Source organism: Lynx canadensis, chromosome X (assembly GCF_007474595.2).
Source record: "Lynx canadensis isolate LIC74 chromosome X, mLynCan4.pri.v2, whole genome shotgun sequence".
NCBI lineage: Eukaryota > Metazoa > Chordata > Mammalia > Carnivora > Felidae > Lynx > Lynx canadensis.
The window spans coordinates 5,357,355-5,374,571 of NC_044321.2; the positions used below are offsets into that span (position 1 = coordinate 5,357,355).

The 17,217-nt window shown below is 42.2% G+C and overlaps 1 protein-coding gene across 1 annotated transcript in view; it reads right to left on the minus strand.

Annotated features, from left to right (window-relative positions):
* ANOS1 (anosmin 1) overlaps nt 1-17,217 on the minus strand; it is a 186,862-nt gene that overhangs the window by 61,628 nt on the left and 108,017 nt on the right. The window contains exon 3 of the mRNA XM_030305678.1: nt 14,550-14,612. Within this exon, the coding sequence (XP_030161538.1) occupies nt 14,550-14,612 (63 nt within the window). The remainder of the gene's footprint in view (nt 1-14,549; nt 14,613-17,217) is intronic.

The window sequence follows — 17,217 nt, forward strand, 5'->3', positions numbered from 1 at the left end:
CATGTAACAGGAACAATGATAATTAGCAGACTCATTTAGATCTTCCGGTTGATGTGAGAGGCGTTCTGTACATTTATTCAATATTTCTCCTTCTTGGTATGGATTCAAAACTGTGATTTTTTGTGTGTGCGTGTGAGTGTTTGGAGAACCGCGGAAACAAATGCGTGAACAAAAAAAGTTCATCCTTGCCCTGGAGCTTTCTCGACGGGTACATGAGCCTGAAGTAATACAAGTAACGTTATGAATATTACATGAGACGGTGCATACAAAGGACGAAGCCCTATTATGCACCCCAATGGGTACTCAATAGCAGTGGAGTAATTGGTGTCTCTTTTCTTTTCCCATGCTACAAGTTTACTGTTTAACATTTCCAAATTCTTCTGTTATTCTGACAAAAATGTTTTAAGAGCCACAGACAGAAAGTTGGCTCTGCTTCTCCACAGTGTGACCATCACAAGTTTCCAACATGCTACTGCCAGATTAAGTTCTGAAATCTGTGTGGGGGGACGTTGCCCTGTTGGCACTTATAAGAAAGAAAAACGTCTAAGTTTGGGGGTTTGTCTTACAAATACACGGATTTGATACAACTATCTTACAGATGACTTGGATTCAGTGGTTCCATTGTTTATTAAAGGCAGATTTTAATGTTCTCTATCAATTATCTTGGATAATTATCTTGGATTAGGTTGAAAAACTATTAGTGGTCTGAATGTAAATTGGAGAATATATGGTCCCTGTATGCAGGTCTGTCACTAGGCCTTTAAACATAGCTTATTGAGAATGCACTAGCTGAATGGAATAAAGACAAAAATGAGTGCAAGTCAGTGAAAATGATGTGTGAATATCAGTATTCTAGACATAAAGAAAATGTGTAAATTGGGCCACTAATGGCCAGTTGTAAATCCTGTGAACATAGGTCACTCAGTGTCAGTAAAGATACTCCTGACCAATAAGCACCTACTATTTCTTGTGATATTACGAGTTAATTACTGGGAGACTCGTCAAGAGAGATGTGAAAAATTTAGGGAAGGTGTAAGTTACCCCCATCATGATGAGTACAATGGCCATCAGCTTCATGGGAAACGAAAACGTGTGGAAACACGGATGGATGTGCTAAATGCTATATTTGTTTATAAAATTGTACCAGCTACTAACACAAACTGTTCATTGTAAGATTAATGTAATTGCAACTCCTTATAAAACTATTAATACGAGGGGTGCCTGGGTGGCACAGTTGCATCCGACTCTTGATCTCGGCTCAGGTCATGATCTCATGATTTGTGAGTTCGAGCTCTGCATTGGGCTGTATGCTGATGGCACCATGGCACGAAGCCTGTTTGGGATTGTCTTCCTGTCTCTCTGCCCTTCCCCCGCTGTGTGCTCACTCACTCCCTTTCTCTCCTTCAAAATAAGTAAACCAAAAAAATTTAAAACTACAAACGTGAATAATTTTGCAAATCATACAAATCATACATCTTTTGCTAAGTCATTGGCTCTAATTTAAAACTGGGGAAAATCATGGTTACTATGCTCATTAATTTTTGTTCATTCTTTTTTCTGCCCTTACCCGACGCAAAACTAAGAACAGAATACTCTTCAAAGATCATGTATTTTTCTAGAGTAGTTAGTATCTACTGGTGTCATCATGCAGTCAAATAAGACAAAGTATTATAGTCAATGAAAATACCCTTGGTGCAATGGATTAGGTGAAAATCCTTAATATTTTATGGAATATTATATATTATTGATTCTTATAAATTTCTTATAAATCTCTCCTACATCCCATCTCTCTGCTTAAAAACTAAAATATGTATTTTAGTGCCTTATCTGGGCAATATTCTAATAAGCTCAATTTACCTGGCAAACGATAAAAATACAATGAAATACTAACAATAAATACTAGGTTACCAGTTCTTGGATGCTTTTGTGGAAGATACTATTATCTTTGTTTTGTTTGGTATAAAAGGCAAGGTAGTGTACAATCAAATAATCTGTGCAGTAATCATGGAATGATGAACATAAAAACATCAAATTCAGTAAATTATCTTAATATGTTAGAAATCATGTAAATATGAGGCCTCAGATATGGAGAGAACATCGGACTTGGTATTTAATTCAACTCAACAGAACTGTGTCATGTATCAAATATAGCAGTCTTTGAGAAAAGCCAGGGCTTGGGTGGGTTTGTTTTTTCCTGCTTCAGCCAATACACACCTGCAACGTTGACGGCAGAATCTGTCCCCCAGGAGCTTTGCTTGCTCGTCTCACTTATTCCTCCCCAGTCCCCATAACCATTATGATCTCCATTTTACACACGAGGAGACAGAAACTCAGGGAGATTATAATTTATCTGAAATCACAAAACAAGTAAGAGTGTGGGCCACTCTTGCAACAGTGTTTTTCTACAGACCATCCCATATCTCAGGGGAAACTAAGAAGGCAGCAAGGACTGTGGCTCTCAACTTGCTTTCCTAGGAGGATCACCTGGGAGCTTCTAACACTCTTAAAATGTCAAGGCACAGAGGGAACACATTCTAAATAGGTTCTGATAAACAAGCATATGTGGAAATCGTAGATATACACGTATATATGTAAATTATATATATATGCAAATCAAAAGACAAGGAATTTTATCCAGGAATATTGATAAAAATCAACAACACTTAGACACAGTTTGTGCTATTGAACTTCAAGGAAAAAAATATAATTTTGTGGCATTATCAACAATAGCCAAACTATGGAAAGAGCCCAAGTGTCCATTGACTGATGAATGAATGAAAAAGATGTCATATAGATAGATACACACACACACACACACACACACACACACACACACACACACTGGAATATTACTTAGCCATCAAAAAGAATAAAATCTTGCCATTTGCAACGATGTGGATGGAGCTACAGTGTGTTATGCAAAGAGAAATAAGTCTGTCAGACAAAGACAAACACCATGTGATTTTATTCACATGTGGAATTTAGGAAACAAAACAGGAATATACGGGAACGGAAATAGAAAGAGAGAGAGAGAGAGAAGCAAACCATAAGAGACTTTTAACAATACAGAACAAACTGAGGGATGCTGGTGGGTGGGGTGGGGGGATCGGCTAGATGGGTGACGGATATTAAGGAGGACACACTTGTTGGGATGAGCACTGAGTGTTGTATGTAAGTGATGAATCACTGAATTCTACTCCTGAAACCAATACTGTACTGTATGCTACTTAGCTAGAATTTAAATGAAAATGTGGAAGAAAACAATTATAAAAATGTAATTTTTCAGGCATCCAGGTAAAAAGGGCAAATTGATTATGATGGAGAAAATATGGTTTTCCCCATGTCAATTTCTCCCTACAAAATTTAATATGTGAAGCTAATATAGCAATGTTTGCATAATAGTAAGAAAATAAACTATACATATACATACATATACACACACACACATAAAATCAGCTAAGCTGTTATTCAAACGTACATGTGACAGAACCATTCTCAAAGAAAAAACTCAGAGAACATAGCACCCATGAGGCTTTGTTACAAATTGATGCAATGCCAAATTCAGCCATTCTACAGATAAGCAGGAAACAAGAATAAATGGGCTAGTACAATACTCAGTACTCAAAGAAAGTCATGCAGATACTTATATATTATGGGAGAGAAGCGTGTGCAATCCAATTTGGACTTCATGTACAGTGGTAGGCAAAGTTTGTTGTGAACAATTTCAAAGAAAATGGCTATCTGTGGACTCCTTTTTAGAAACAAAAGATATCACATTTTTTAAAAGATTTTATTTTTTTAATGTTTTTATTTTTTTTTAATTTTTTTTAACGTTTTATTTATTTTTGAGACAGAGAGAGACAGAGCATGAACGGGGGAGGGGCAGAGAGAGAGGGAGACACAGAATCCAAATCAGGCTCCAGGCTCTGAGCTGTCAGCACAGAACCCGACACTGGGCTTGACTCATGAACCGTGAGATTATGACCTGAGCCAAAGTCAGATGCTTAACCCCCTGAGCCACCCAAGCACCCCATAAAAGATTTTATTTTTAAGTAATCTCTACAGCCAGTGTGGGGCTCAAACTCACAAACCCTGAGATCAAGAGTCACATTCTCTACCGACTGAGCCAGCCGGGCACCCCAAGATATGATCAAATTTAGAAGCCAAGTGTAAAGAAATAGGTGTAAAAGTCTTGATCACTTTATCATCCACATAAATATATACCTAAAATTAAATAAACCAGGAATTATGGCAAAGGAAGAATATTCAATGTAATAAAACTAACAATTAGGAAATAATAATGTTAGAAAAATTGGGAGGTACAAAGACTGGTGTGAGGAACATATAAGTAACTTGCGTGGAACTTAATTTTAGGGCATCAGTATATAATAAAGCAAATATAAAATTTTTTAAATAATGCTTTTGATCTCATAATACTTTTCATAATCATTTTCTCCCCCAAATTTGAAGATTCCTTTTTCTTCTGCTAAGCTCAAACAGTATTAAACTTCAAGCATTATTATTAAAAAACTATCAAGCATTGAGATACCAGATAAGATGTTCGCTTGATGGTAATGTATTGGGGTCCCCCAGACCACCCCAGGTTTGCTAATTCACTAGGGAGACTCATAGGGCTCAGCATATAGTCCTACTCTGGGCTATGATTTATTATAGTAAAAGCAAGAACAGGGAAAACATGCGTAGCATGAAGTCCACAGGAAACCAGGTAATACATGTGAAATGCCGTCACCAGAGACATTAAGGAGACACTCAGTGCCCAGATTTTTGACAACACTGGTCACCAGGCTGCGGCCCAAATACCCAGACAGCCCTTGGAAAACTGGTGGCCATCACAACCATACTGTTGTACTAATAGTTTAGGGACAGTGAGCCCCTCTTACAGTTAGGGAATGGGGGGAACCCACCCCAAACCTGAGTTCCCACATGCCAGCCAAGAGCCAATCTTTTAATTAGGAATTTCTTTTTTTTTTTTTTATGTTTATTTATTTTTGAGAGAGAGAGACAGAGGTGAGTGGGAGAGGGGCAGAGAGAGAGAGGGAGACACAGAATCTGAAGTAGGCCCCAGGCTCTGAGCTGTCAGCACAGAGCCTGATGCAGGGCTCAAACCCACAGACCCTGAGATCGTAACCTGAGCTGAAGTCGGGCGCTTAACCAACTGAGCCACCCAGGCGCCCCTAATTAGGGATTCCTAAGACAGTGGTCTTAGGTTTGCTGTGGTAACTCTTGCACAGATAACCATGGATATTCTGGATGGTAGAATTTGGAGTAATACTTTGGTTTTACCCTCCTGTGTAGTTGTTACATTAAGTTTTTAATGTGCATATATAATTTCCACAAAACCATAAAAACATTACACTGCTAAAAAAAAATCTCTAGTTGCATCTTTCAGAGAAAGAACATAAATACTAAGTATGCATAAAATAGGAAAAAGTAGTCTCAATTCAAATGTTTCTAATTTGTGCTTGGAAATGCAATTATAATTTGCCTGGAAACTCAATCATGCATCCTAATTTATTAGATGGGATTACAATTAATTTGGTTCCCGGGCAAGTTAGAGACCCTGACCATGAGTAATATAAATTAGGAGAACATCAGAAACATGCGTTAGGGAAGTCACTTCCAATGAGTACGTGTCCCATTTGTCAAATTATGGTCATCTTAGGTTTACCTCAACTTCCTCTTGGGAAGAAAATGAAGAGATTAAAAAAAAAATTTTTTTTACTGTTTATTTATTTTTGAGAGAGAGAGAGAGGCTGACTGTAAGCAGAGGGAGGGGCATAGAGAGAGAGGGAGACATAGAATCTGAAGCAGGCTCCAGGCTCTGAGCCATCAGCACAGAGCCCGGCGCAGGCCTCGAACTCACTAACCGCGAGATCATGACCTGAGCCGAAGTCGGTCGCTTAACTGACTGAGCCACCCAGGCGCCCCAAGAGATATTTTTAAACTACTAATTTAAAAAAGTTGTTAACCTGGAATTCTATACCTATACCTTTCATGTGAGGATGGAGACAAACCAGCAACTAAAATTCTGCATTTTTAGTGATAAAAAAAACTAGGGGTTTCCCCTGTTAAAAACCATTTTTTGTTGGTTTCTTTTCAGTCCTTACCAGCAATTCGCATCTGCTCTGTCTACAGAATATCACAGAAGAAAACACAAAAGACTTCAGACAATCAGCGCGCAACTCCGAGTGAGCCCTTGACAGGGCACCCCAGTATCCAAGCGGGACACGCGCATTCTCCCGCGTAGGAAAAGCCCCTGCTTCCACGGGCTCAGCTCAGTGCCGCCTAATGGAAATGCAGACTCTGGGTGCCCACAGAATGCACCTCCCAAATCAGAACTAGCACATCTAAAAGATGCCCGGGTGATCTGTGTGCACAAGGGAGTGTGAAAGGCGCCGTTCTGGGCCATTTCCGAAGCTGCAGGAGGCATCTGCAGATGTGAGTGTCTCTCCATGTCCTCCCTGGCTTCTCATTCCAGAACCCTGGGCTTTTTACCCAGAGCACCTGCAACCTCACACCCCTGACAAGACTCAATTCCCCCAGCATACGAACGTACTCAAGTCTTCCCAAAGGAAAGGTACACAAAAATCACGTCTTTAAACTGAAGGTCCCCGGCCACAGCCCCTCCCCTCCCCTCCTCCCACACAGACGCTCTTAACAAATGGACACAGACAGTTGTGTGGATTTGGTCGACACTTCCTCCTGTACTTTTTATTCTACAGCCCAGAGTTCTACAGATGGACGACCACGGCTCCACAGAAACCCTCTGACAGGGTTCTAGTCACCTCATGATGACGAAATCCCTTTTAAGTCTGTACCTTACTGACCTATCGCAGAATTCACAAGTATTAACCGTGCCCACCCCTTTGGAGTGGCTAATGGCTAATCTTTATTCAATGTTTCTCATGTTCAGACCCTGGTTAAATGTTTCACATGCATCTTTCATTTTTTACTCAACTTTGATGCTCTTGCAGTTTCCATGCTATATTCCCTTAACGCTTCCCACCTGCCTTGTCCCTCTTTCCAGGTGAGCTGGGTCTTTAAATCACTCAGAATAATTGCCAGTCTCCACTTCTTGTAAAATTTCAAAACTCATCAATTCTCCTCCAAGAGAACCGCATATAATTCTGTATTCCCCAGCGTCATACAAACAATTCAGTGAAAACTGGGTGCCTGTGTGGCTTAGTTGGCTGAATGTCCATCCGACAGCTCCTGATTTCGGCTCTGGCCATGATCACGTGGTTTGTGAATGTGAACCCCGTGTTGGGCTCTGTGCTGACGGCACAGAGCCTGCCTCACATTCTCTCTCTCCCTCTCTCTGCCCCTTACCCAGCTGCACTCTGTCTCAATATAAATAATCTTAAAAAAACTTCAATGAAGGGGCGCCTGGGTGGCGCAGTCGGTTAAGCGTCCGACTTTGGCTCAGGTCGCGATCTCGCGGTCCGCGAGTTCGAGCCCCGCGTCGGGCTCTGGGCTGATGGCTCGGAGCCTGGAGCCTGTTTCCGATTCTGTGTCTCCCTCTCTCTCTGCCCCTCCCCCGTTCATGCTCTGTCTCTCTCTGTCCCAAAAATAAATAAACGTTGAAAAAAAAAATTCAATGAAAACTGAGCACCTGAGTGGCTCAGGGCTGTGTGCTGAGTGTGGAATCTGCTTAAGATTCTCCCTCCACCCCCACCCCCACTTCTGCTCCTCCTGCAACGTGCATGCGTACTCTCTCTCCTTCTCTCTCTCAAATAAATAAATAAATAAATAAAAATAAAAATTCAATGAAAATTTTTTTCATTTCAATTTTTTTTAAGTGGGGGTGAAACAGCCTACATTCCATGGAGAGTGTGTCTCATCAAGCCAATAAACTACTGAAAAACCCTAAAAAGTCACTCAATATTATTGATTTTCTCATTTTGCAGGACTATAAAATGTGACATAATGAGGATAGCTTCTGTTATAAGAGGACCGGTAGGGACTCCTGGGTGGCTCAGTCAGGTGAACATCCAACTTCTGCTCAGGTCATGTCATGATCTCACGGTTCATGGGTTTGAGGCCCATGTCGGGCTCTGTGCTGACAGCTCAGAACCTGCTTGGGATCTTCTCTCTCCCTCTCTGTCTGCCCCTCCCCTGCTGGTTGCTCTCTCTCAAAAATAAATAACCATTAAAAATAAAAGAGGTCCGGGGCACCTGGGTGGCTCAGTTGCTTGAGTGTCTGACTTTGGTTCAGGTCGTGATTTCACGGTTTGTGAGTTCCAGCCCTGTATCGGGCTCTGTGCTGACAGCTCAGAGCCTGGAGTCTGCTTTGGATTCTGTGTCTCCCTCTCTCTCTGCCACTCCCCTGCTCATGCTGTCTCTCAAAAATTAATAAATGTTAATATTTTTTTTTGAAGAATTAAAAAAAAGAGAGAGAGGACTGGTAGAGGCAGCCTCACAAGAACTGTAAAACGCCATAAGCATGCCTAGCCATGTTTCGGTCCCAGGACACCTGCAATTCCTAAGGTGAAAGGAAAATTGGGACAGAGTCTGCACTTTCCCCACTGCCCAGAGATCACAGTCCAGAAATATAAGTATCACCTTGAAAGGCAAATGTTTATCATTCGTAAAAATAAGAGGTAAACGTTTATCATTCGTAAAAATAAAATTTTACTATTTATAAAGTAAGAAAAATTAGCACTTTGTGAACATGTGCTATTCACTGGTTACCCCAGCCTCCACTGCCTCTCTCACCTACCACTCCCGGCCACGCAGATTTCACTAAGGACAGTGAAGCTTTCAGAAGAAAACTTCCACAAATCCCACACTGACACCCACCAACGTAGCTGAGCTCATTATCGTATCCTGAGAACACACACACCTTGGCATACGATAACATGTTCTTGCCCACCATTCATCAGCATCCTTCAGTAGCCCTAACTCTTGCACAGATGTTCCAGAACAGGAGAAGGCACTGCTTCCATTCCCGAATGCATGCATTTACCCAGCACCCGAGATTTTAAGATGCACAGCTGGGTTTTGGAGCATTGGAAGGGTAACATGTTTGAGTGCAAGAGACCCTCTGTAGGAGCGTGATGAATCTTCACAGCTTTAGTTTCTGACATGTGTTTTCAGTAGTATTGAAACATTCTATGGCCCAGTGCACCCAAAGTAGTAAGGGGCCTTCTTCTTCCCCCTGTTCCTTGACGTACCCTTACTTCACTAGGATTTTGCATCATCAAAACTCCCTTCTGGTTTAAGCATGTTCAAGCGATAGATGGTGGGGCCCACAACTTTCCATGAGAAACAGGCTCTACTTTATTTCCTGGTGGGAGAAGGACAACTTCATCCTCTACTCTGTTCGCTGGAATACAGCAGAGTGAGGAGCAGGTGCTGGGGGCAGAGCACAATGGACCAGAGATGGACCACCACCTGATTCCAGATCTTGTTCCTCTACCGACTAAACATGGAATCAATCTTGGGCAAATAAAACCATTTTCCTCCTTGTGCATCAGTTCTGTTGACCATCAAGTTCACCTGGTAAAATTCAGACACAACTTCCAAGAATGGTTATGAAAATCAAATATAATAAGCTTGGAAAACATTCTGAAAGGCAAAAAACACAAAGAAATGAACCAATAATCCTATCTCTGGTTGAGGGCAAACCTCCTTCCTATTCCTATTTTCACACTGACGAGAACTGGATCTATCAGAATCCAGGTTGGTCTGAGAACTGCTTTACTACAGACCCTGGATCCCTCTCTCACTGGCATATCGCTGATGCAGATTAGGCCTCAATTCTCTGTGACCCTAATGCACACTTTAAACCGCCAGTGTTGAGGTCCCAGTGAGTTCATACCAGGATGTGAAATCACAAATGTCAGATTTAAAGATGAGAAGCATGTCCTCCAGCAAGGAGGTCACTGAAACTACCATGTGTCACGCTTCACCAAAGCTCAGACAACATCAATTGTAATGGACATAATTATTTTATGCCATTATGAAAGAAAAAGAATCCTTAATAATTTAGACTCCTACAATTGTAAGAAAGAAACATTTAAATGTGAAGAAATATGCATTTCATGATCAGGAAGAAAAATGGTTTAAAAATTATTTTTTAAAGTTTGAAAAATAATAAGATAGAGGTAATAATTAATAAACTAAAACAATGTAGCAGGACCTTTCTATGTATCTGTCATGACCCAACATGCTCCAAAAAATGACACAGGGAAAATTATCCCATGTGATCCATAGAAGCAATCCTAAAAGACGCTTGCTCTAACACATTTAACCTCTTCATTTAAAGAAAAGCTTTTTTAACTCTGACAGAAGCCCGAAAAGTAGCAAAAAGTAGAATTGTATAGAAAATCAAACGAGAAGCTCAAGAGATCAGTATGTGAAGAAGCCACAAACCAATTCTAGGTGTATTAACATGCCTCCAAAAGTCTCTTGCATGTAGGAAATTTTATTTTAGGACTAAAATACCAAGAACAATCATGCTTTGTTTAGAAATGGGTGCTGGTGACACAGATTAGGAAGTAACAACATTCTGAATAGTTGGGCAGGTTTTGTGATATAGTTAGGACCGTTGCTCTTTTTTCTTGAGGCAGTTTGAAAACTTTTTCTGTCAAGGGCCACACAGGAAATAGTCCCAGCTTCATGGACCACTCAGCTCTCCTGCCGTAACACGGGAGCTGCCCCAGACAGTCTATACCCAACCCGATGTGGCCACGCTCCTATAATACTTTCCTTATAAAAACGGGAGGCAGCCCAGTTTTGCTCCGGGGACCATGGTTTGCAAACCTGTGCCTTAGAAGACAAATAAAGCTGAGACTGTCTTACAAATAAACACATTGGGTCAAACATACCTAACAGTTTAGCTCTTCCACCTGTAGAAGAATCTAGAGTCCTTCTGGGTCTCAACGTTTAGGAAAGTTTAAGGTCATGAAAATAGGGAGCCTGTATGCACTCTTAGTAAGTCGCTGATAACCGAGAGGAAGGCAGCATTGTGTCAGGTGTGCCTCAGTGAGTGAGTAGTGAGTGAGTAGTGAGGTCTGCCTCAGTGAGCGAGTGAGTAGCCTCCAAAATGCCACAACAGGGGTCAGTCCATCAGGATTCAGTCTACCTCAACATAACAGTCAGCCATACTGCAAAAGAGAAAGGAAACATATACAGAGCTGTACAAGTGACCAACGGAACTGAAATCGAACAGCGAGGCTCGAGTTATTTGGCTGTCAGGATGAGGCGCGCCCACAGAGGGCTCACATTAACCGGTCCCTACCTTTCCCGCCTCTTGAGTTTCAATTAACCTCTCCTGCCAGACTAGGAATCACCATTTGTACAGGAGTCCCATTTTAACAAACTGCATTTGGTTCAGAAGGTCTCATGATTGCTTCAGAGGGAACGGTTATTACAGAAGCGTGCTGTCACATTAGGAGTTTCCAGGGACAGAGGTTTCAGATGACCTTCAGTTCTATCTTCCTTCTCGGATATCGGAAGTAACAGTGTCAACCCAGAGTCACGGATAGTAGGGGGTAATGTGTTTATGAAGCAAACAGCGTGCTACATCTTGTTCCCCAAGATCCTACAACAGCATATTTTAACTCCTGTGGATGTATGGTTTATGCGAAGCACAAAATACAAAATATAAGTAGGTGTGTGTGTTAGGGAACATACAAGACACTGCCTCAGCTCATGACCCTTATTTTATTCCTGATGACTCTGCTCTGTTCTATGCTTCAAGGGGCCCGAACCATTTCAGTTTATTTGCTTCTTGGAGTAGATACACCTTAGAGTGAGCCCCACAGAGTCACAACCTCTCCTGATGTCTGCATGTGTGAATGTGTGTGTGTGTGTGTGTGTGTGTGTGTGTGTGTGTGTGTGTGTGTGTGTGTGTGTGTGTGTGTGTGTGTTTGGGGGCGAAGGGCTGCTGACTCACTTCTAACCAGTAGAATACAGAAAAGTGGAATGGATGTCACTCCTAAGAATATGCTGTGTTATATGAGACTTGGTTTCAGCAGACTGGAGATCAGGCTTCTCCTGCTGGAGAAGAGCCACGTTGTGACCTGCCTGGGGCGGGGGGGCACACGTGAGGGAACTGTAGGCCACTTGCAAGTGCTAAGAGTGGACCCCGGCCAATAGCCATTGAGAAAACGGGACCTCAGTCCTCTAACCATAAGGAAATGGATTCTGCCAACAAGTGCAATGAGCCTGTTAGCAGAGTGTTAGCAGAAGCAGTCGAGCCCCCACACAGGAATGGAACGCGGCGAACACCGTGGTTACAGCCTTTGTGGGGCCCGGAGGCAAAGAATGCATTTGAGTCGTGTCCAAACTCCTGACCCACAGAAACTGTGAGATAATATATGGGTGTTGTTTTAAGCCACTAAGCTTGGGGGTAATTTGTTAGGTACCAGTAGATAACTAATAAGAGATACATTAAATTGAATGCCAGGTCAGCATATGTTTTCCGGAGAAGTCTGGCCTGAATCCCTGAAGAAGCCAAAATGTTTTGGGAAAACGGATGGGTAATATGTCAGCTCCCTTGATGGAGGACAGAAACCATGATTTACGCTACTCTGGAGCATCTCCACCATCCAGAAAAGGGCTGGCGACAAAGACATATGAAGCTTCTTCGTCCATCCGATGTAACACTACATCATTAGCTTTGCTGTGAGTGTCCTTACAGAGCAATTGGCTAAAAAAACTTTGCGTATCTGCCAATTGGATGTATTATTCAGGCATTTTCATGTTTGCGATTACAAAATGCTTCCAAAGACTTAGTTGACAGCAATCCTCGAGTCTGAAGTGCTTCTGGCAACACAGACGTCAGTCCGTAAGAGTTTGCAAACTGCCAATATTCTAAGCAGTCACAAAATGCGGAGTACGACTTTTGGAGCAAAACCAAAGCGAGATTAGGAAGACCTCATATTGATCATGTTCGTAATTGAGAAACTTCCATTCCGCTTTTCCCAAACAACGCCGAACGCTCTCCTGGGAGAACCCAATTACACCACCACCCTTCATAGTTGTCCGAGGCATGCCCAGCCCCAGCTGCACCTGGACACAGGGAAAAGTGTCAGACTTGGTCTTTCTACCTAGAGTTGGGGAGCCATCCGACTTGATGAGCCCCAGCCTCCCAGTGCTTCTGCACATGACTCTCATGGACTTGCTATGTGCCTTCTCTTATCTCCACGATTACCAGAAAGGCCAAGGATATCAGGGGACTGTGGAGATACTTTATCCCCCATAAAATTGATGGAGGTCTTATTAGCCCAACTCCACATTCATATTCTCGGAATAGAATCTGCACGCCATCCAAGGGGACACACAGGCAACGGGACCATACGAACACCTCACGCGGGGGAAGGCTGGACCGCTAGGTCTCTCTGGAGGAGCTCAGAAGAGCTCCCTATCAGCCTCCAGTTCCGTTCAGAGAAGCCCAGTAACATCATGTCCCTCTGATGCTATGGGGCGTGTCTTCTGGTTGGCTCCCCACAGCTCCCTACAGAGCTTCTTGGATTGCCACAGTAGACTCCCCAACCACTGCTCTGCACAGGCCTTGTGGACTTCCCCCATTCTCCTTTCTTCAAGAGGCCACCATGCACTCAGCCCGACTCCCGCTCCTCCTGGCTGTGTCTGAGCACATCCTAGGCTGGGTCAGACCCCAGACCCCTGGTTTGCTCTGGAGGAGACAGCCCAGTAGAGCAGCTGTCCCCTCTGGAGCATGACTGATGAGTTTAGACAGGAACTTTCCAGGACAATAACACCCTTCATGACCTACCTGAGAGCACAGGGCAAGTAAGATACCTCCCATACAGTTAAAAGTAGCTGAGCCTTCTGCCCAGGATAGGGGGTGAACAATGACATGGAAATGTTGAGCACCACACTACATATAAAATGGGTGTCTTCTCCCACCACCAGGTAAACTTCAACATCATGCTGACAGTTACTTGCAGAATAGCCCATGAGGGCAGCCTTAGTTTATACCTTTAAGAAGGTTCTAGTCTCCTGGGGCACCTGGGGGGCTCAGTCAGTTAAGCGTCCGACTTCAGCTCAGGTCATGGTCTTACAGTTCATGGGTTAGAGCCCCACATCGGGCTCCGTGTTGACAATTCAAAGCCTGGAGTCTGCTTCGGATGTTGTGTCTCCCTCTCTCTCTGCCCCTCCCCTGCTTCCATTCTGTCTCTGTCTCTCTCAAAAATAAACATTTGAAAAAAAATTCTTTTAAAAAGGCTCTAGTCTCGAAGCATATGTAGTAAAAGCTATTCTTGTGTGTCTGATTAACCAATAATGGAAGCAGGGGGTCGCTAGGTTTTAAGAAATCTCAATAATGTTTTTCTTTTTTACATGAACATACACACACACACACACACACACACACACACACACACACGGAAACACACAGACACAGACACACGGAAACACACACAGAAACACACACACATCGCCGAAGTAAACTGATCTCCCCGACCTGCAGAAGAACACGGGTGCCCTTCCATACCAGTGATCCCCGTGGAGATTTACACTGCGTGTTACGGTTCCCCTGATGGACACGGGCGCAGTCTTACCTCGCAGAGGCTGTGGCACTGCTCCTTCTGTAGGTCCCAGGTGTCCTTGCACGGCTCCAGACACTGGGAGAGAGCAACAAGAAAAGTCAATAAATAAACGGACAGGAACAAGGCCAAAGGAAGAAACCCCGTGTGCCTCACTTTTCCATGTCTGCTCGTTTGCTTTGTTTAGCAAAGCCAGCTCCTCAGTGGATCACATCAACGTTGTATGAGCAGGGCCATCCCTACAGAACAGGAACCAACACAACCGGAGAAAAGTTGCCCCGTCTGCAGGTGCCATGTAGGGAAGGTAGTGGTGCCCACCACCAGGCAGAACACTATTTAGATGACAAGTATTTGTATTCAGTAAGAAAGGTTCTCTAGGGGCTCCTGCCTGGCTTGGGTCAGTGGGGCACACAGCTCTTGATCTCGGGGCTGTGAGTCTGAGTCCCACGTTGGACGGAGACATCCCTTAAAAACGAAGTCTTTAAAAAAAAGGACAGAAGAAATGTTTTCTACAGGTTGTTGTCACAGATGAATTTTGTTTTTTCATAAACTCTACCATGGACTTGTTTTCAACCGGCAACATGGGCCTGTTTTCTCTATTTCTTTTTTTAAATTTTTTTTAATGTTTATTTATTTTTGAGACAGAGAGAGACAGAGCATGAACAGGGGAGGGGTAGAGAGAGAGGGAGACACAGAATCCGAAACAGGCTCCAGGCTCTGAGCAGTCAGCACAGAGCCTGACGCGGGGCTCGAACTCACGGATTGGGAGATCGTGACCTGAGCCGAAGTCGGATGCTTAACCGACCGAGCCACCCAGGCGCCCCTTTTTTCTCTATTTCTATATATTCTCCCGCAGGTGACTGGGTGAAGTTTCAGTGTGTTACATATATGTAATAGGTACTTGTTAACTAACGCCTTCAGCTCAATGGGTCTACCAGTATGAACACGTATCCAATTACTCTGCCAAAATGCATTGAATACACTGTAACATAAAGACTTATGAAATAAATATAAAGAATATATAAATTCAACCTAAAAATATTAAAAAACTATTCAGAATACAGAATAAAGCCTGAATATATGTATAAAATCTGTCACCATATATATATTTAAACACATCAGAGGTGATGGCTAGGCTCCACTGTTCAATAACAGCCATCATAATAAATATTAATAATAATAATGTACAGCACGTATAATAGTATATATTATATATAAAATGTATGCATATTTATATAAGTAACAATAAAGATTATGGGATAAAGTATATATACATGTATAATATAGTTTACTACTATATATAACACTAGTATAATATATAAGTTATAGTACTATATATATTACATGTATACTACATACTTTATATATACTGTACCATGGATCTATGTATCTATACGCACGCACACACACACACACACATTTATGTATACTGCAGCACTATATATACACTACATATACCACATAAAATACAGTACTATAAATAATATATAATACTATATACACTCTATATAACATATAGTAATACATAAGAGATAACACCCAGTCCTCATGGTTGAAATTAAAATGTTACATTAACACAGTGGAGATTTGATTCTCAACTTTATGTTTTAAAGCAAGTTTTAATTAGTAAAAATTAACAGCCTAGGTGGCTTAGTTAGTTGAGTGTCTGACTCTTGATTTCGGCTCAGGTCACGATCTCAGGGGCTAGAGATTAAGCCCCGCAGTGGGCTCTGTGCTGGGCATTGCGCCTGCTTGGGATTCTCTATCTCTCCCTGTCCCTCTGCCCTTCCACTGGCTCACACATTCACACATGTTCTCTAACTCTCAAAAAAATTAACAGTTATGTAGCTAAATGTCAGTCATCTAAATACCCAGGCACCCATAAGGTCCTTATTATTTTATCTATGATCGTTATTTCATTATTGACAAAGTTTTCAATTGAGGTCAAAATTCTCAGTTAAATTCCAGATATGCATACTCTAGAACTCAGGATACATACTGAAAGTGTTTTTTCACTGTCCTTGGTAGTCACCTCCCCCTCTGTTTTTAAAATAAAGATCTAGTTTGGCGGCACCTGGGTGGTTCAGTCCGATAAGCGTCCGCCTCTTGATTTAGGCGCAGGTCATGATCTCAGGGTTCATGAGTTTGAGCCCCACATCGAGCTCGGTGCTGACCACACACAGCCTCCACAGATCCTCTGTCCCCGTCTCTCCCTGCCCCTCACCCACTTGCTCTCTGTCACTCTCTATCAAAAATAAACAACTTATAAATAAATAAATAAATAAATAAATAAATAAATAAATAAATAAATAAAGTTAGACCGTAAGACTCTATGGTGACACTTAATTTTCAGGTATCCATTGTCTTTTTCTTTTCATCAAAAAATATATATACATATGAAAACAAAGTGCTGTCCATGTGTCAACTATCAGTCTGTCATGATAAAAGTGCTCAAACTGTCATCACTGGCTGATAACATGAACTTCATCTTGTAGTTTATCAGAAATGCAAATTCACAGCCTCTGCCCCTAGGCTTAGAGTCAGAATCTCTGGGATGGGGACCCAGAAATCCCTTGTAACAAATTCTTCTGGAAATTCTGAAGTTTACTAAACTTTAAAAAGAACTGCCTTATTGTGGTACACCTTTCTCAAGAGATACCTGTATCAAATCAGCACATTGTGG